Genomic DNA, 21,008 nt, shown 5'->3' on the forward strand with positions numbered 1-21,008 from the left:
CTTGCAGACTTGTCAAATAAGCCTAAGAAAAAGAACTGCAAAAAAAACAGGAGGTTCTTTTACACTGACATTCTGCCAACAGCGCACAAGAAGTTCAGAAGTTTGAGGAAAATGCAAGAAAAACATACTCGTACAATTGTGAGGCATGGGTACTTTGAGCCGTGGGAATATCGTTGAATTTTTTATTTTTATAACCCACACATTTGACTGATTGGGACTGAAACAAGGGCATTTGTTTAAATGAATTGATTGAGGACACTAAAATAAAAAGAGAAAATTAATTTTATTTCATATTTTAATGCATTCATAAAAATAAATGTAAGGTAAAAAGAATACAATTCAGATTCATAATTTAAAATATATATTTAGATCATTTTTGGACATTTTGGATCATTTAGGCCAACTTTGTAAAATGCTACTATTTTAGCCTACATGACCCACAATTCAACGCCCACCTATTTGGATGCCAGGTGTTGTTGTTGTTGTTTTTTTAATTAGCAGAAATAATTACTTACCCACTAAAATTTTAAATCATCTATGCCAGGGGTGTCAGACTCGGGTTGGTTCGCGGGCCGCTTTAACGTCAACTTGATTTCATGTGGGCCAGACCATTTTAGATATGATATTTAGATTTTTTTTTTATAAATGGATTAAAAGAACTGGATTAAAAGCCCGGAATATTCCGTTTTTTTATAGAGCTAAAACAATGTTTATTTTAGATTTTTTATATATATATTTTTAGATTCTACAAAATGATTTTTGAACTAAAAACACAGAAAAAATGGTTACAAAATTACAATCATTGATTTAAAAGGGGGAAAATCAGGAAATTTAATATACATCTATACTATTCATTTTAATTTGATCCTAAAACAGAAAGTCGGCACTCATGATTTACTTTCCCGGGCCACACAAAATGATGCGGCGGGCCAGATTTGGCCCCCGGGCCGCCACTTTGACACATGTGATCTATGCACTAACCAAACACCTCAAACTCTGTTTCTGGCTGGAAACAATGTATTTATGCAATCTGTAAGGCTCACATGGAATCATCAATCTACATTATATTGAGTGACAAGTAAAAATAAACATGATTGGGGTATTGGCTTCCGGCTAATTGATGGATGACCGTATTTCCATGTGGGAAAATGCGACATCTCATCCAATCTGTTACACTTCAAGCCCTTGACACCGATTGTGGATGTTTACTGATTATTTCAGCCCAACGTCATTTTAACGTTCGATGTAGCCATCAGTCATTTCGCCATCTGATCCCCACGCTGAAGCCAGGGACTCTGGGGACCCCTGTGGGTTTGAGAGGATTGATTTGGTCCATCCGTCCTTCGGTGAATTTCAGCTTGACGACAGCAGACTCTGAAATTAACATACAAATACATAAACACACAGAGACCCAGTTCAGATGCTATCTCGTCAAACTTTGGTTGCAAGGAGAGGTACACCGTGTGTACACCATACTTTTACGTGACGTGCAAATTGGGAAAAAATCCAAAGAAAAACGACTGTCGAGGCTCTGCTGTATTTGCAGTCATGCCAATCCTTGCACGTAATTTGATTGCAACTGTTTTAGTGCTTCGAAAGCATCATCCCCATCTGACACAGCCCATCTCCAAACCCTGCAGAATGCAGATCCAGGTGGCTCATTTCCATGTCCACCACTTATAAGCATTGATTAGATCTGCAAAGCCCGGAGCTGAAGGTTGCCGTGTCAATCACACTATGTCATTCTTAAATCTGATCGGGTAGTGACATCATCAACAATCTCTGTTCAGCAGAGCTCTGGAAGCAACCATATTTAATATGCTTCAAGTCTCAGTGTAATATGGGTAATTACATGATGTCTTTGTCTGGGGATGGCCAGTAATGTACACCCACCCGCCTTCACTCATTCATTGAGAGTGAGGAAAGCATTAATTCAATTCAGAAGGTCAGGTTACCTGTGTCTATTGTGTATTTCCTGGTATCAAATCAGAACATCCATCCTCTTCCACTCATATAATATGACACGCCGCCCCGTCTCCAAGTGACACACTGACTACACGGCTATTAATTGGCTAATCGGTGTTCTCCCGGGACTTTTCATTATTGACGCGAATGAGACAAGTTGCCCTGCTGGCTGATTGCTGTCGCTTGTTTCAAAAGGCCAACATGGTAAGAAGCTCTTTTGTGTGTCTTGGCTGCTATAGTTTTAATTCAATGGATGATCTACGGCTAAAAAAAATCTGTTTTTCATTTGGGTGGAAAAACAATAGATTTGCTAACATTGCTGTTTGGTTTGAAGTCAGGCTTATTTATACCTAACTTGCCTAAAAGGACCATGCATGAAATGAATGTAGCTTTTTTTCAGCTGGAAGATGCCCAGTTTGAGAGCACTGCTATTCTATTTATTGGGGGAACAAAAAGGTGGAGGGCCAAGATTATACAGTTTGTTATTGGATTGGATAACTTTATTCATCCCGTATTCGAGAAATTTCATTGTGACAGTAGCAGAACAACAAAGCAAAAGCACAAAGTACAAAGAAAATCAAAGTAAATGGGATCATTAAGAATCACCAAATCAAATCATTAAGACAGAAAAGCAGCAAAAACACAAAACGAGCAAGAGTGGACGGAGCTACCGCCGCCGGCTGCCACTTGAACGGTGCCATCTTGGTTGCGGTAGCTAAAATGGATACAGACTCAAAAAGATGTTGTAAAGTTGGACAAAAACTGGAACCACACACAGGAAAAAAATTTATAAAATAAAAAGATGATAATATATTCAAGTGTGTGTGTCGTTTAACATTTAAAATGTCAATATGCCATCAAATGCTCACTAACTCCCTTTACATAATAGTATTTGTTCACCAGTACCTATGCGTGAACACCATTACAAACAGGAAAATGGGAAGTTAAGCATCAAGTGTGAACTAGCATGTTCCTGTCGGAGATCACGGACACTGTGAGGCATGGGCGCAATAATGCGAGGAAGTGACAATGTAAATAGATCAGAGAGACACTTTGTGGTGATGTTGCTGCAACTCAAGGTGACATTTACGCAGCTTGTGCCCCTAATGGCCCTTCGCGGACTCATTGGAGAAACACTAAAACTGACTAAGACACATCGCGCATTGACCGGCGCTGTTTTTTTTTGTCTTTTTACTAAATGCATACTATTCGTACTATACTTTATAATTCAGAGTATTTAAGTAAAGCATTTCAATTTATGTTTTTTTTTACCTAATAGACTGTACATTGCAATACAACTTACTATGTCATTTCCATTTTTTTCTATGTTTTTTTTAGTAATAGGCTTTCATATTATGTGTTTGAATGAACAAATTGAAAGAATCGGAGGGGTGCTGTCGCCGCTTGACAGAGTGCCTTGCTGGATTTGGTGAATCAGCAGCACGTGCGTGAGGGATTGACATTTAGTGATCCGAAGCTAAGCATCTAGCGGCGAGCAACACTTGACGACGTGAGTTATAAATGTTCCGGTCACAAAACTTGATGACTTGACACTCTGCCACGTTTTCATAGCACAGATGCTGAAACCCATCCACAATGGATACACTGGTACAGTAGAATGTACATTTTATCGCATATGAACATCTGGACCGCCCCACACCCTTTTTTGGTGCAATACAAAGATTAAATGTGGCTGACGAGTGGTTAGCGCGTCAGCCTCACAGTTCTGGGGTCGTGGGTTCGATCCCAGGTCGGTCCTCACTGTGTGGAGTTTGCATGTTCTCCCCGGGCTTGCGTGGGTTTTCTCTTGGTACTCCGGTTTCCTCCCACATCCCAAAAACATGCAGGGTAGGCTGTTGAGACACATGCTATATTTTTAGCAGTGGCGGTCCGTGCATCTTCTAGTAGCGCCTTCTATCGGAATCAATCCAACCCTCAAAAACTATTTTATGGCTATAAAACCTCTACTGCAGTTACAGCTGCGACACATAAAAAATATCAATAATAACCTCATACAATTGAAATATTATTTAGGAATATAGCCATATTTTACTCACCAAAAATCCTTTTTAACTTTACACAATATCCATCCTCCTTTCTTTCCTCCTTCTTTTCTATCGCCATCGAAGCTAATGCTGAAAGTCGAGCCTGTCCTGTCGTATTTCTGGCATAGTCCGTCTTGAAAATGGCTTTAAATAAACACAACAATATATTTGCTTGTGCAGCTCGCTCCAGATACAGTTTGGTAGCTCTGGCTAATCCACTCTATGACTAGCCAATCATAGTTGGTGAAAGCGATGACATATCCCTACGCCTGCGAGAGGCCAATGACGTATCCCTACGCCTGTGGTGTTGCCAACTCGAAATCTGATTGGTTAAAGCAACAGTCTTATCGACGCTTGTTTAATGCAGCAGAGGCTGCAGAACTGATTTTGAAGGCCTTGAGACAGATTTCTGACCCTGGCAACAAATAATGGCTGAAATGTGATTGGTTAAATGCTTCAATATGAAAACACACATCTGGAAGCAGTGCAACCAGGGGGAAAAGCAATGAAAGGAAGCTAACAGAAAATTTGGAATTATTTAATAAGTATTGATGGACAAAATCTAATATATGATTCAGATATTTCTTAGGCCAGCAGAGAAGACCTTGAAGGCCCTGACAGCTCGCTACTGATTTTTAGTTTTATGTTCGTTAGCATTATGCAGCGAAAGCATATCAGAATGCAAAATGTGTTTTAGTTGTGGTAAATATTTATCAGTTGTTTCTAAGTAGGTGAAAACTACTCAAGGTTTTCCCATAAAGAGTTAAACTATTAAACTATGAGGCAGCTAGCCTACTCACTTTTGTCGCCATTTGCAAATTCAAAAACAGATTTGAGCAGCATTACAGATTATAATAAATTACCATTCATGCGTTTACATTTTATGTCGTGGACTTCCCGACATGTCGGCCATCATCTATGATGAAACCGTAAAGGTTATGAATGAGGGGGAATGATTTGTGGAGATAGAAAGAGGCGACGAAGCAGGCTTTTAATTAACTTTTTGGATGACGCTGATGTAGGGAACAAAAGTCTGGGATAAATCAGTGAAGACAACAGCAATCTGCTTCTTTATGAGTGCGTACAAAAGAGCCTCCACATGACAAAGTGCATGCCAGCTACATTTTTCACCACCGACATGAATAAACCACTTTGGGCCATTACATTTACTTCATTTAACAATGCAAAAAATATAGTAGTGGACATGACAAGTATGTACTGTAACCAAGTGAGCACATGGTTGATATAATTCCATCTTTAAGAGGTTTATGTTGAACTTTATAAAGTAGAAAAACAACATTCAGTTACTGGCTGAAGAACAAAAACATTCCAATAATTTAAAAAAAATCATTTGCATCATAGAAAGGAGGGAATAAAGTTTAAAATAAATATGCCCTGAACTAAAAAGAGGAGTCAAAACTAGTACTGTTTTTCCAAATCACATAATTACAACAGCAACACAAATCATAATTTAAAATAATCATAAAAAATACTAAAATGAACATCTACAACAATAATTTGAAAATTAATTAATTTAATTCAAAGTATTAAAAACATTTTAAATATTTTAGGCACACAAATCATAATTTAAAATAATCATAAAAAATACTAAAATGAACATCTACAACAATAATTTGAAAATTAATTAATTTAATTCAAAGTATTAAAAACATTTTAAATATTTTAGGCAGACCATTATTCAACAACAGCAACAAAATCTTTCTTGCTAGATAAAACGCTGCCCTCTATTGGAACGCTTGCATTAATACAACTTTAAAATGTAAATTCCTGTCCAGTCACCTCTCCAAATCAAGTTATATAATCTGTTCTAGTAGGCTTTCCCTGACATAGTAATTTGATTTTTATCATTGCCTCACAAGGGGCGGGCCGGCTGTTGAGTGGATAGCGCGTCGGCCTCACAGTGGGAGAACTGGGTTCAAATCCAGGTCGGTCCACCTGTGTGGAGCTTGCATGTTCTCCCTGGGCCTGCGTGGGTTTTCTCCAGGTACTCCGGTTTCCTCCCACATTCCAAAGACATGCATGGTAGGCTGATTGGACACTCTACTCTCATTCTCACTTTTAGCTACCGCAACCAAGATGCCGCCGTTCAAGTGGCAGCCGGTGGCGGTAGCTCCGTCCACTCTTGCTCGTTTTGTGTTTTTGCTGCTTTTCTGTCTTAATGATTTTATTTGGTGATTCTCAATGATGCCATTTACTTTGATTTGCTTTGTACTTTGTGCTTTTGCTTTGTTGTTCTGTCTAATCACCCTCTTGCTACTGCCACAATGAAATTTCCCGAATACGGGATGAATAAATTTATCCAATCCAGTCCAATCCAATAAATTGCCCCTAGGTGTGAGTGTGAGCGTGAATGGTTGTTTGTTTCCTTGTGCCCTGCGATTGGCTGGCCACCAATTCAGGATGTCCCGTGCCTCTAGCCCGAAGTCAACTGGGATAGGCTCCAACAGCCCCCGTGATCCTAGTGAGGATGAAGCGGTTCAGAAAATGAGATGAGATGAGATTACCTCCCAATCTACCCTTTGGCCCAGAGATATGTTATCATGATGACTGTAGCTTGTTGTCACTTGTACTAAAATGCAAGTGCTTGTGAGAAATTCCAGCTGCTCCTTCAATGTTGCGGGCGTTGCCTTTGCTATGATCATTTTTCATCTGTTTCACCAACTTTAGAGGAGCAGCTAATTCTTGGTAGTGACAGGCTTCCACCGAATCCTTTTTTAAAACCAGTTTGAATGTAATTGATAATGGTTTATTTTGAATATGGCACCATTTGCAATGAGATGTTTTCACAGGTCACATCAAATGTGTAAAACTTTCTAAATAAATGAGCTTGCTCTCATGTTTTTCAAAATGCATTTGACCTCTTGTTCTGTCGATTGCATAGAAACATAAGTATTGACAGCCAATCCTTCCACTTTAAATAATTTGGATGTCTATTGTCAAAATAAACATGTAGAAAAACTTTAAGGTGCTATTTTACATTTCTCTTTTTATTCATCTTAGTTGTATCTCATCACGGTTTGGTTCATGTAGGCGACACTTGTAAGTTGTTCTTGTAAGTTTTTATTATTATTGTTATTATTATTATTTCCCCCAAAATGAGGGCGCGGTGCATTGTGGGATGTTGCGGGAACGATGGTATTGCGGGACGCCATCTTTAAACCCCAACAGAGAGGCCAACTACACTAACAGTAGATGAACCGGGATGAAAAACAGTGTCCCTCCTCCGGCGGATTATTTCCACCCACAGCAGGGTAGCAGGTCAAACCGTGTGCTAGCCCGACGCTTGGATGACTAACGAGGGCGACGTGCCATGGGTGCGGGCGGACGAAATGAGCGGACGCCGCTTGGCTGCCTTTTAGGACAGTTGTCACCAGGAGAGGGCAACAACAATAGACGGAAAGACAACAACAGCGGACTAGCATGCTGACGTGCTAAGTGCTAACTTTAGCAGCTACGTCGCTGAAAACATACCCGATCGTGATTAACTTGAACCGGACGCTTTCTACAGAAGGCACTGGCTTCTTTGGACTCACGCGGGGGAACTAAAGCGACTCACTGTTTGACTCGGAAAATTTACAGATATATAATTTAAATTGAATTGATTTTATTTAATCTCGTAGCTTGAGTTAGCTTGGAGCCTCAAGCCCCCGCTTCTTCTCCCCCTCCCCAAGCGGCCCGGCCGGAGATGCGTGGAGGATGTCGGTGTCGGGGCTGAAGGCCGAACTGAAGTTTTTGGAGTCCATTTTCGACCCAAACCACGAACGATTCCGGATAATCGACTGGAAACCCGACGAGCTGAGCTGTCAGTTTAACGTAACCGGGGAGAAACTGCTCATTATCCACTGTAACATTACGGTGTGTACGGCAATGGCGTTTGACATGTTTATAAGGTGGTTAGCAGGGAAGCTAACCTTTAGCCGAATAAATTGCTAGTTAAGTAGCTGACGCTATGTGCCTTTACCACGCAGGGAAATAGCTAGTAAACTAAATAGAACCTACTTAATTCCTCAATTTCTCAATTTAATTTATTCTTGATTATTGTAATATACAAGTGAAGCTGCCAATTGACGAATCCCTTATTCGTTTTATGCGAAAACAGCAGAAATTAAACGTTACAAACATTTATAAACTACATTTAAAATGAAACGGAACTACGGATAGGCTGTCACCTGCGTCAGCTCCTTTTTGATTAAATATTCAATCGAGGCATAAAACATAACATTGGAAATCTGATTTAATAACGCCTCACGCCTAAAAAAATGATGAAGAAATGGTGTTAAGGGTAAACATTTTATTTCTCCTTCAGTATGTCACAGGAATGTACAAATGAACGAAGATGTATAGATTGTTAGTGCTGTAATAATATCTTTTTACTGGAAACAACTTGACAGACCGGTCAAGTGAACAGCTTAGAACAATTTCTCATGATGATCTCATAAAGGTTAATTTAGTGATGTAGAGTATTTGGTTTATTCACTGATCCTTTACGATCACTGCGCAGCTTAAGTTAGAACCAGGATGCACCAGTTTCCTAGGTTTTTGTAGGGTTTTCTTCAATTTATGTATTTTTTTTTGCTTATGTTGTCACTTTTTGTTTTGATGATAGTTATCTTGGGCAAAAGTGGAACTAAACATTTCAGGGACATCATTTCAGGTTCCTCCCTTGGATATTGTTTATTTTTAAAGCTTGCATTGTATTTGCTTTATTTTATTGGTGTTCAGGAGTCGTATCCATCTACACCTCCTATTTGGTTTGTGGACTCTGATGACCCCAGCTTGGCACAAGTTTTGGAGCGTCTGGAAGATGTGAGAAGAGGAAGCACCTTGGTAATTATCACCTTAACATTAGACTCTTTTACATAATTTGTGCTTCAGTAATCGTTTAACTTTACAACAGAGAAAATTTCCCAAGCATTTATTAATTGTAAATAATATAATAATCGGACATAGGCTTTGTCATTTTTAAATAGTGGTGACCCTACTTCGGCCATATCTGGTCTACATTAACCGCGATAATCGAGGGATTACTTTAGATTGAGTCCATTTAATTTAGCGAAGCTTAAATAGCGAGATCCAATTTTATCAACCCTCAAATGCTCACATAGCTGAAGTTGCAAGGCCATAATGCCAAATTAGCGTCCCAGTGTAGCAAAACAGCCTTGAATGTGCACACAAGCAGATGTGGCAGCTAATCTGCTAATGGGGCACAAACAGAGTTGAGTCTGACAAATGTGCTAATCTCTGCAGTTCATTTTGGTTGTTGAAAAAGGAATATGCGCCAAGTGATTAATTTAGCATGGCCAAAACGATTTGTTCAAAGTGAAACAAATTGAGGTGGTGAATTTTGAGTCATACAGCTTCTATTTTCAAAAACATGGTCCGTGTGTGTTTGTCTTATTCAATCATTTAAGTTCAGTATTCATAAGGCCTGTGTATATGTCTTCTCTAGCTGTTACAACAGTTGAAGAAGCTGATTTGTGACCTCTGTCGGCTGTACAACCTTCCCCAGCATCCAGATGTGGAGATGCTGGACCAACCCCTCCCGGCCGGCCCTGTCGGACAGGACCGAAAGGTATAAATGGCGCTGTGTTTGAACTTGTAAATGTATCTGGCAACATTGTGGTTGCTTACTTTTTTGTTGTTGTTTCTATGGTATGTTTAGCATGGAACAGAAGAGGTTACATCAGAAGAGGAGGAGGAGGAAGAGATGGGAGAGGTAACAGTTTGGACAAGAACGCTTCCTGTTTATAAAATGTTTTTGAGTTTCTGAAGGCAAGCGTTGCACTGCACCCAGCAACGAGGCCGGATGTAGGGCAGCTGAGTCGCGTGTCATTACCAACATAGGGCGCCAAATTGAAGGAATAGTAGCGGCAAGACTATTGACAAGTTCAAGAAATCAAAGATACTTTAACGAGCAGCCATGACAGGTCGTGTATGTGAGACTTGAACATGAGACACTAGGCAGAGCCGAAATAACCAAGTTTTAATAAATTTTTAAAAAGGCAAGTTGCCAAATATCGGCACCGATAATCGGTCGATCTATATTTTAAAGCAGAGGGGTAAAAAAAAAACATGCTGGCGGTTTTGAATGTATAATTGTTCACAAAAAATAAGAAATCATTCTATTTTTTGGATGTCTGACAAAAAAATTGGACAAATGTTATAATTAAGCTGCGGAACGTTTTAAGCATCACTCATTTATGTTTTGTGGCCTCCAGGACATAGAAGACCTGGACCATTATGAAATGAAAGAGGAGGAGCCTGTCGAAGGCAAAAAGTCTGAGGACGATGGCATCGAGAAGGAGAATCTGGCCGTCCTGGAGAAGATCCGGAAGAACCAGAGGCAGGACCACTTGAATGTGAGTTACTGCTTTAGCGCATGTTATCGCTGGGCAATGTGGCAGATAATAATGCCTTGTGGAAGCGTCACTGTGTCGGGAGAAGTGCAGTAATACTTCACAACCTTTGTCTTCTCACATGCTTGTCGTGGAAAAAGTAATACAACCATTGAAGATGGAATGGGTGTAGAGAGACTAATTTTTAAGTTCTACACCAGTTAGAATTCAGTGGTCATTTTATCTACCTTCTACTTCTGGTTTTTGCACACTGTTTATAATTCTTGATTGATTTGCCAAATTGCTTCCAGGGCGCTGTGTCTGGTTCCGTGCAAGCCTCCGACCGCCTCATGAAGGAACTCCGGGAGATCTACAGGTCTCAGAGTTACAAAACAGGTAGGCTCCTTTCCACTCTGGAACACAGAACCACACGACAGATTACAGTGAGTTTAGAAGGTGTTCCCGCAGGGTCTTAAACAGTCTGTAAAGTCTTCATTTTACTAAACTTTTGTCTGGTCGCTCTTAAATTCCATAAAATTGGAATTGGGCTGCATTGTGTTAAATTGTGTCTGTACAAATTACATAACTGTACTGAGTGCTTAATTTGTTTTGTATCCCAATTAAATTGTCATCTTTTTAAAAAGAAATTGATGAGGGGCCACTTGTTTTTTGGGGGGAATTTCTCAGAATCTTTACACAGTTCGGCGCATTCAGTTTCTCCCCCAGAGAGTGACAAGAGAACGCTCACCGGCCAAATACTACAAATACGGGCCTCAGGAATGCCTGAAAGGAAAAGATGGCAGCTGTTATGCCAAAGCCCTGACCAGTAAAATGTGGGTCGTAAATGGGAGCAGAAGAACGCAATAGCTTATGTCACCATCGCTTTATCCACTTCTTTTATAGTCTATGCTTGAAGCAAGAGTGTGACTCATGTTGTTCTGTCCTACTTCAGCGTGCTTAAAGCTGTCCAAAGACATCCCAGTTAAGAGTTAACTTTAAAATTAAACGCGCAAGAAAAAAGTATTCCGCACCCTTTTAAATTGGAATAATGAATGTACTTGTTTTAAAAAGCGTAGCGGCTCAATATAACGTTTTTTTTTCGTTTTGTACGACAGGCATCTACTCGGTGGAGCTGGTCAGCGACAGCTTGTACGAATGGCACGTCAAACTTCGAACGTGAGTAACAGAGTTAATGCGGCTTGCCTTTGTTTCGCAATGCAGCGACTAATGAATTCTATGGCGCAGTGTTGATCCAGACAGCCCCTTGCACAGCGACTTACAAGTCCTAAAGGAAAAGGAAGGAATGGATTACATTTTACTCAACTTCTCCTATAAGGTAAGCAAATGGACGTCTCTGGAAAAAAATTACAAGCAAAAGGGAAGTCCTTTGAATCTACTGTTTTCTTTCCTTTCAGGATAATTTCCCATTTGACCCTCCATTTGTGCGGGTTGTGTCGCCTGTTTTGTCTGGGGGGTGAGTCCATCAAAATGTCATTTTCAACCACTACTTGGATTAGTATAAACGGTACGCCTTGTGTGCATTTTAGCTACGTTCTCGGAGGAGGTGCTCTGTGCATGGAGCTTCTCACTAAACAGGTGAGTTATTCTTTGGATAAAAGTCTTAAGTAAAAAATATGTATTTTTGTTGAATGAAAAGCCTTTCTAACTGTACTGTGGCATGCTTGTGGACAGGGTTGGAGCAGTGCCTATTCAATTGAGTCTGTTATCATGCAGATCAATGCCACTTTAGTCAAGGGAAAAGCCAGAGTGCTGTTTGGAGCCAATAAAGTAAGTGCTTGCTCAATTTTGACAGTCTTTTCCCGCAAAAATTGAATGGAATCCAAAAGACTTTCGTTCTAATGGGTTTTTTATGATTGGTGCGTGGTTCTTTTGCAGACGATTGACAGTTGATAGATAGTTCATGATGCAACAAAAACTCAACTAAAACGAAGTGCCTGGGAAGAAATAAACACAAACAACCAATTTTTGTAGTGTAAATAACTATGAATAAAGGTCTGCATGAAGCATAGTGAAGAGTAATGATATAGATGGGTTGCTATAACCAATGTTCCCTCTAAGCTGCGCTCGTGCGCAATTGCGCACTACTCGTCTTCTAAGCACAGCAAATCATATGGAGCGCACAAAATAAAATCCCAATTAGTTTTTTTTTTTTTTTTTTTTTTTGCTGTGAGGACGACGCGCGAACCACTCATCCACCGGGCCGCCCATTCATAGATATTAATCATTACATTTTATTATTACTAAATCATTTATGTGTAGTAGACATGCACCTGCTTATGCCAGGTGTGATACTGGTGTGTGCCCATAGTGAGCAATGATGATGTTGCTCACACCGGTACTCTGTGTGCTCAGGGAGGTTGTCTTTCTGGCCAGACAAACAAAAAATTAGAGGGAACATTGGCTATAACTATGGTCCAAGGAATTGTTTAGCATTCTCATTTTTCCTAGTTTTACAGCTGGGAATTGCATAGCGAAGTCTGAAGTGACTCGTGTTATTACCATAACCAGTGTGAACATGTTTCATCCCTCCTTGCAGAACCAGTACAATCTAGCCAGAGCACAGCTGTCCTACAAATCCCTGGTCCAGATCCATGAAAAAAACGGTTGGTTCTCCTTTTATTATTTTTATTTTAAGCAGTTCTGTGACACATAACATTTAAACACGTTACAGTGCAACCATTCTTCTTAGAAACCAGCTTGTCAAATAGTTATGGACGTGGTGGATGATTAAAAGTACCGCCGAGTGGTCGCCCCCATTAAGTCACAGCACAGACGGCTGAGAATTCTCTCGTTAGAAAGTCTGGCACCAAAATAACACTCGAGTCTGTTAGTTGGGAAAAACAAAATAGGGGATGAGAAAAGAGCAATTATAATGTGTTCACATTCTAAAAGCCAGTACCAAAATGCTGTCAGAAGTGAACTCTTCATTGTAGGAATAAAATAATCTTTGTAAGGGGCCACTTGAGCTTTATCAACAAGCTAGGTTGACTTGACTAACCTTGAAAGCGTGGCTGCTGTCACATAATATCCGCGCATATCATCTGTCTTTCATCCCGTTTCGAATGGATTGGCAAATGTCAATGTGATATCCATATAATGTAATTATAGTTGTTTAATCATTTCTCAAATTTATTAATGCAAACGTTGTCCCTATCGTTTAAATAACTTCTTTAAAAACTATTAGGTCTATTTTTGTGAATTTCCTTACAGATTTTTTGGGGGGGATGGCAATTTCTTTTAATCTCAATTTTATAGTGATTTTCCTATTCTAACTTTCGTTTCTTTTTCATTTCGCATGAATTAATGAAAGTTTCTTTACAACTTTTTACTTTTATTTCTGCAAAATGACTGTTTTGACAAAATAATTTTTTGAGATAGAATAATCTGACTCTTTTGTCTTTTCCGCTCACTTCGGTAGCTAAACCTGCTCATATAATGAATGTCTTGTTGCTTTTTTTTGCCTCCAGGATGGTACACACCCCCAAAAGAGGATGGCTAAAGATAACCCCCCCTCACTCTCTTTCTTGCTCTAGATTTGTTTTCCTTGCAACCAAGGTTATTTTTTTTGTTTGGGTATTTTTTTGGGGGGGTGGGGGCTTTTTTGCGCTTCTCTGAACATTTTTGTGAACTCCAAGCCAAAATTCCCCATTCAGAAACAAGCACATTATCAAATCTACCAGCCTCTGCTTTGGAAAACACATATTTATCTCCCAATGGAAATGGTGGACTTGGTGGAATACCAATGACTCGCCCAACTGTAAGACTCTTTTTAATGTGATGGCTTCAAAACCAGTTTGCGGACCACATGCTCAAATAACATCTGTACCATGTATGACAAACCAGCTGGTCTTTGGGCTGATGGCATCAGGTCAAGACTCTGCTTTGTTAGCTTGGGCCTGGAGTTAGGCATTACAAACCCCGCCCCCCCAAAAAATTGAACAGCATCAGCTCGCGCTGTCATCTCGTCCATTTTAATGCTAGCCGTGTAAACATGTAAATGTGTGTTTATGCGAGAGGATGTTTATACTGTAACCTCGTCCCGGCCCCTGAGACTATTTACAGCTGAATGGGCCGCCACTATCAACAGCAGCTTCCATCGTGGAATGAAGTTGCAAAATGGAGACTCTTCCATAAGGAAATTAAGTACGCCATATCTTATGTAAGACCAATGACTACTGCTGAGCCCCCACCCGTTCCCCCTATCTTTTTTTTTTTTGATTCATTTGTAATCAAGGAGACAATAGCCTCCTTTACACAGAAAGCCAGGCACAAATTGCCTGCATTGGAACCACAATAGAAGATGGGACAATTACCGGGAAGCGATCGGGTTTCAAATTTGGCAAACTGCGTTCCGACATTTGCGGAATACCTCGCACGCAGGTGGAATCCCACTTCTATCACGGCTCCAAGGCCGGAAAATTGGCAGTCGATGGCCTTTATCCTGGGCAGTGACACAGGGATGGGATTACAGGGCCGATAAATGAGATGTTTTACGGGCACTGTAAAAGGGGCCATTGACCCCTTTTGTTTGATGGCACCTTTTTCTTTTTTTATCACAGCTGTCATTGGCATTCCAGAGGGTTCTGGGAATTCTCTTTTTTTTTTGTCATTCCTCTAACCGGATGAACCTCAGTAAGGCTATGCATCAAATCAATGAATCGCCCGGATTAGTTCTCACAAAGCTACGATGCCACTCCTGTGTTTGCGGACATCTAGGGGCGGCGGTGAGAAATGACATTCCAAGTTGTCCTGGTTTCGTTTTCCTAAACTCGCAGCAATAGTCTAACCAACCTTCGCACCTCACTACAACGTTCACGGAAACCCCTTTGCGCAGACGTCAAGTGATTCCTGTTCTGTGTTCGTTCCATTTAACACACTCCTATCACGAGTGTTCTTTGGTGTTGCTGTTGTTTTTAACTAGGTCATTCTATAAGGCAGCATAGGAAGCTTGACACAAGTTCTGTTCACATTTTCCCTTTGGAATGAGAAAGCCAGCAAAAAAAAATGGACATGGAGACCCAATCGGGAAACCGAACTGTCAAGTGTGAACATAATTTGTGAAGAATTCAATCATTCCTTTCTGAAAAAGAATATTTAATATCAAACGCCGGTCCTTGTTTGTTCACGCTGGCATCCTGTGGGCAGGGTGGGTAAGAGGGTTTGCAAACTCAGGAATACATCCCATAAACGTAGTTAAGGATCTTCAAAATCCTCCCTGATTATTGCACCGTCACGTTATCACACCCCAACTCCTCAAGGCAAAATGAAGCCTTTCTATGAGAAATAATATGTTTATTGGCAAGGTCAGTCTTTTAACAGCATTCTTAACAGCTTCACACGAACTCTAATCAAGGCAAAATTTGCACCTCATTCTGGATTTTTTTATGCAATGACCTTTCTCAGCTCCAGTTCAAAGGCAACATGCACAAAGCCACATTTTTTTTTGGCACTTGGCAGTGGGTTTTCATTGCACTATGTGTGGAACCAGCTTCGATCTCGTTACAAGTTCCAACCCAATATCTTAACCTTTTACCTTTCCGATGATTGCTGACCCCAAGTCTAATGTGCACTGAAAGCAGCTCCCCGTGGGGGCCGACATTTCCCCAAGACCAATACTGATCCCAAGTCGGAACCAGTGCAGGATTTCGTTCCCCTAAAAACCGATTGCCCCCCCTACCCCCCAACTCCCAGCTTGTTAAGTTATGCACTGGTCAGCATGCTTTGCTTTCGGTTCTGTTTTTTTCTTTTTGTTTTTTGTTTTGTTTTGTGACCCCCATTGCAAGGGTGAATTTGACCATGTAAAGTAATTTGTAAACTTGCATCAAGTTTATGAATAAAGAATATTATTAAATATATCTACACTCTTCTCCATTGAATCCTGGCCTACGATTTACCTTTTAATGATGACTTGATGTCTTGTTCCCCAAAATTAGTCGTCTTCACATAGACATTTTTTTGTGACTTAAATGTTGAGGGTCTTTGAAATGACCAGCTTACTACATCATACACAAGATCTGGTCCCAAAACTGACCTGTAAGATGGAAAGCAACATCACGGTGTTGAAAAAATTTAGACGAGCAGAGTAGTAAGTTCTTTACTGTTAATCAGATTCTTTCTAACTTTTGCAGAGGCTCGTTCCTGTGGGTCCATTACAAATACTGCTGACATAGTCTCAAGTTTCAGACATTGATTGTACAATAATTCCCTCTACAATATGTATTCTGTAGAGTACATACAACACATCTACAATCCCATGGAAACAGGTAATTGTCTCCTCTTAAATTCGTATATTTTGGTCCTTTAGTCCTAAAATCTTTGAGGTAATTGAAGAAATATCTAATATTTATGAGAACATGCAAACTCCACACAATGACCGACCTAGCCTCGAACCCTAGACACCACTATTGTGATCCTATCGCCCCAATCACTCAGCCATCTCTTCAATTATTAGTTGCCCCTATGTGCATAGTGTAGTTTCTGGGTGCTTGTTACTCTTGACCACAAGAGGGCAGGAGAGCACTGTCAACCTAATTTGTAAATAATCAATGCTGCAATGGTGAGACAGGAAAAAAAAACACCTTTTCTTGTGTTTTTTGGTTTAACTTTTGTAGTGTGTTGTTATTGTGGTTTTGAAGGCGTCTAGGGGCCATCTTGAGTCCTTTATTTGTTACAGGTACACCGTAAATAAAACTAAAGCCCTCAAGGGGCCCAGATGAAAGACTGACTGTCCATCTCTGAGATTAAGTGTCCACATGGAAGCCTCAATGTACACAGCTCCAAGCACAGATAGTTTCTTTGTTTGGCACTCTTCACTGGTCCATTTCATTTTTTTATTTCTGTGCATTTAGCATAATTCAACTTAAAACATAACTTTAGAAACCTGATGCGATGTCTTAATGCCGTACTTGATTCCGATCTTTAAATCCCCAGTCCTTCCCACCTGGGTTTTAGGACGAAAGATTAGACTAAATGCTGGCATAGATGACCATCACATTAGTTTTTTTTCTACTTCTAGTATTTACAAGTTAAACAAAATCTCAAGGTTGAGGTTTTGTCTGTTCCACGAGTGCTTGTACTGTGTAGCATTATCTCCTACTACGAGCGATTACAGCAATTTCATTGGCATAGTAAATTCTTCCAAACAGCCTTTAAACCAGTGCTGCGTCAGCAGGTGTTTCCTGGTGTTAAAACTCTTTTATGGTGGCCTATGTTGCGAGCCTTGTTAGTGTAAATTTAGGATCATGCGATTCTCTAATGAGGTCTGGCTTTGAAGAAAAGGTCCTCTGTTCGAGGAAAGCATCTGGACGTCCATAAAGCAGGTGTCCAACAACGCTAAGACCGCCCTACTTCCTTTTTCACTTCACAACTGTAATGTTCTTTTACGAATCCCATCTAATTTAGCACGACCGTCCGTCATCAAAGCTCCGGAATCTAGACAATGACTTATTAAATTGACATGTAAACCTGTGGGGGTGAACCTCATCTCTTGTCGTTCCTGCTAGCGAGACAGCATATCAGCTTTGTCATTTGTCTCATTTAATTGCTGTCACGCTGTCCTTGGATCGGACATGTTCATACTTTACAGTGGACAAAGACTTGGAAATGAATAGAATTACAAATGACTTGACGAGAGAACATCTTGGCTCGAATAGAAAAGTTAACAACTGACTGTAATGCTAAGATAGCAACAGTAAAACAACGATTTTAGCCAAAATGGGATATACACTTTATTTCAAAGTGAAAGCTTTGAACAGGTCTTGATAGTCGCACTGTATACGCACAGGCAAACAAACACTTAAAGTGGGAAAATTCTCCATTAATATCCTGTATTCGTACCCATTCTCTGTGTAGTGATTCATATTATGGCAGACTTTTGTGATACAGCTCGTTCTTTGATCATGCATTTCGGCTTTTACTCTCCAAAGAATTGGGGAACAGTAGAAAAGCACACCCAAACGTTGTATTAATGATACTCGGTCGTTTGGTCGCCGGTCTTTTGGTCCAAACGACCGCACACGATATTATAAGCCATTGTTGGCGTATCGCTTCACTGGGAGCGAATGCCAGCTTTTCTCTGAAGGAGATCATCCGTCTCCAAAGCGGCTGCTTTGCACTTTCTGCTTTTTGGAGATTTTTCACCTTGCTTGTCCTTGCCAGGCTCGAAGCCTTGTCGTTCTGCTCCCCCGCACAGACGACGTTTACATCACAGCGAGGCTAAATGGATTTCCATTAGTGGGGCTGTGACTTATTCCAGATGCTTACTCAATGCTGTGTGGGCACTGTACCGGAAACTTTCCTCACTAGACACAACAATAAAAAGCAAATATGACCGTTCGGAGAGGCGGTTCCGCGCACGCTGACTGCTGAAAGAATTGCGCAAAATAAGATGGATTGCTAACAACCCCAGCTAGAAGGCCATAAATGGCAGCTGGACCATTCAGATGCACGCAGTTAGCCAAGGTTGCAACATCTGTTTACATGGAGGGGCTCTGGTCGTTATGGATACCCCTCATCAAGCTGCCGAACCCGCAGCGGAGGATCAATAAAGAGAAACATAGATCCTAACCGAAATGGACCATTCGTCTCTCTGCACCATGCTAACGGCACACTTATCCCCGAAGCCTGGCTCCTAAAAGAAGGAAAAATGTATCTTTGTGCCGAATAATCAAGCAGAGATCATTAGAAATAGAAATTTATGCTGTTTGAGCCGGGAGATAAAATCTTCTCCAAAAGGCTAAGGGAAAAAACAGGAGAAATGTAGCGCTTGTGAGTCGCTCAATCGGTTTTTAATCCATCAAATTGGAACATAAACATTCACGATCTGCATTTCACTTCTCACTCATCACTCATTTTGATTTTGATGCAACTTCTTACAGATAGATGTGACCGTGTTTGCCACTGTGTTACATCACTTTTCATTTCAAACTGCAGTGAACCCGTTGAAGCTTCTGCATTGGAATTTCTCCATTCTTGGATGTACAGCTACAGTAGCATAACAATCCCCTCTCTGGTTTTTCAGACCATAACGTACCTCAAAAAATCAATCCACCATTGTCCTTCATCTTGTCTGAAAGACCCCCCCCCCACCTTAGTCTCCCACCTTATTTCAAAATGCAATGGGTAGAAGCCATAAAGAGGGGCGTGAAAAACAATTAAAAAAAACAAGAACGCCGTTGACAAATGAACCCATGAGGTCATTCGTGGACTGACTGATTGGATTCATAACACAAAAAAAGGCTGGCCGGCAAGGTTGCATTAACCCAATGAGGTTTTCTTGAAAGGCTGGCACTAAACACAATGAATCACCCGTTTATAGTTCTTTCGAGAAGCACAAGGTGAATACCGCCCTCTTAATAATATTGGCGCTACATATCGTAGAGGGAAATTATTTGTTGCACAATTTCAGGACTTACGGGTCTTGATCATTTATTTCTGAATACTCTTTGACAAAATTGTATGATTTTTATATCTGTTAACTCACGATCGTGGGACTTTAAGTTAAACCGTTATGTGCTCCTGCTGCGTTCGTATTTCTTCTCACAGAGGGCACACAAAACTTGGCTGAAAAAAAAATGCTCTGCCCTTGAAAGAGGTAATTACGTCTGGGAAGGTTTTATGTCATCCAGATGTGCCTTAAGATAGAGAAGATGTTTAAATCACCTTGGCAAAAAAGACAGCTTCCAGGTTGAAGAGGAAAACAGCCACATGTCGGGAATCAATTAGCTCCCCGTTGAGCTTTCCTCATTGTCAGGCTGGCCGCCAGCCAAGAGAACCCTTGACGAGAGATAAGCCCGTGCAGCGTCACCAGTCGGATAAGCATCTTATCACCCTGTCGTCTACCTCTTGCCCTCTTGTAGAACACAGAATTGGACAAGTCCCTCCCCGCTAACTGTGAAATATCCGTTTTATTCTTTTCGAAGAAGAAAAGTGTACAAACCACCGCTGTGGTATTTTTTATTCTATTTTTTTTGTGGTCCGACAACCCTGTGCCTTTTGGGTGTCTTCTCCCCTACGCTTGTGCTCGTGTTCAAGCTTTTTTTGTGGCCGTTTTCCCGACGTCTCATCAATCTGAGGGTGCCATGGCGGTTCAAGATGGCTCCGCTTTCACTGGAGAGTGCAGTCGATAAACCAAAGCGAGTCGGGACAGGAGCAATTCCATTAAGGGACCCACCAAAAGAAAAGAGGGGGGGCTTATCGGAGGTCATCTGTTCTCAAATGTGATGGGGTATTGGCAGTGTAAAAGTGGGGTTCGCTAACACATCAGCACTTTCTCTTTCCCCGTTTTGGTTCTTGACAAAGACACTACTGCCATCACTCACCAACGTTTGGTCTTTTTGTCAACCGAGAATTGAACACAGTGAGGGGGGGAAAGGATTACTTTCTTGGACTTGTTTGCTAAACCAAATTTAACAAACATTTTGACCTACTTTGGGTTTTCTCTTGCTTGTTCTGGTTATTTTAGGAAATTGCTAGCATAAACATACAAACATGTACAGTGGTACCTCAACATACGATCTTAATCCGTTCCGGGACTGAGCTCGTATGTCGAGCTTCTCGTAACTCGAGCGAACGTTTCCCATTTAAATGAACTAAAAACAAATTAATTTGTTCCAACCGTCTG

At 40.7% G+C, this 21,008-nt stretch overlaps 1 protein-coding gene across 2 annotated transcripts; it reads left to right on the forward strand.

The window, feature by feature from the left end:
• The first annotated feature begins 7,160 nt into the window (after positions 1-7,160).
• LOC144091060 (ubiquitin-conjugating enzyme E2 Q2-like) lies at positions 7,161-17,271 on the forward strand. 2 transcript variants are annotated; one of them, XR_013305600.1, is made up of 14 exons: positions 7,161-7,886; positions 8,754-8,858; positions 9,481-9,603; positions 9,694-9,747; positions 10,250-10,390; positions 10,678-10,762; positions 11,482-11,542; positions 11,612-11,702; positions 11,782-11,840; positions 11,914-11,962; positions 12,059-12,154; positions 12,924-12,990; positions 16,516-16,650; positions 17,061-17,271. XR_013305600.1 is itself a non-coding variant. In XM_077623094.1 (13 exons), the coding sequence occupies exons 1-13, from the start codon at positions 7,728-7,730 to the stop codon at positions 13,884-13,886; spliced, it is 1,122 nt and encodes a 373-aa protein (XP_077479220.1). In that variant the 5' UTR covers positions 7,163-7,727; the 3' UTR covers positions 13,887-16,242. The 2 variants fall into 2 exon arrangements, 1 of the variants encoding a protein (XP_077479220.1); XM_077623094.1 differs by lacking the exons at positions 16,516-16,650; positions 17,061-17,271 and adding an exon at positions 13,855-16,242 and having other exon boundaries at positions 7,163-7,886.
• Positions 17,272-21,008: the final 3,737 nt, after the last annotated feature.

This window comes from Stigmatopora argus, chromosome 2 (genome assembly GCF_051989625.1).
Source record: "Stigmatopora argus isolate UIUO_Sarg chromosome 2, RoL_Sarg_1.0, whole genome shotgun sequence".
In the NCBI taxonomy this organism is placed as follows: domain Eukaryota; kingdom Metazoa; phylum Chordata; class Actinopteri; order Syngnathiformes; family Syngnathidae; genus Stigmatopora; species Stigmatopora argus.

What these genes read in the sequence shown, in the direction of transcription:
- LOC144091060 (XM_077623094.1), top strand. Translation starts at nt 7,728, where the DNA reads ATGTCGGTGTCGGGGCTGAAGGCCGAACTGAAGTTTTTGGAGTCCATT. An exon ending in AGAGGCAGGACCACTTGAAT is followed by an intron (nt 10,391 to 10,677) that starts GTGAGTTACTGC and finishes AATTGCTTCCAG; the next exon opens with GGCGCTGTGTCTGGTTCCGT. An exon ending in CCAGATCCATGAAAAAAACG is followed by an intron (nt 12,991 to 13,854) that starts GTTGGTTCTCCT and finishes TTTTGCCTCCAG; the next exon opens with GATGGTACACACCCCCAAAA.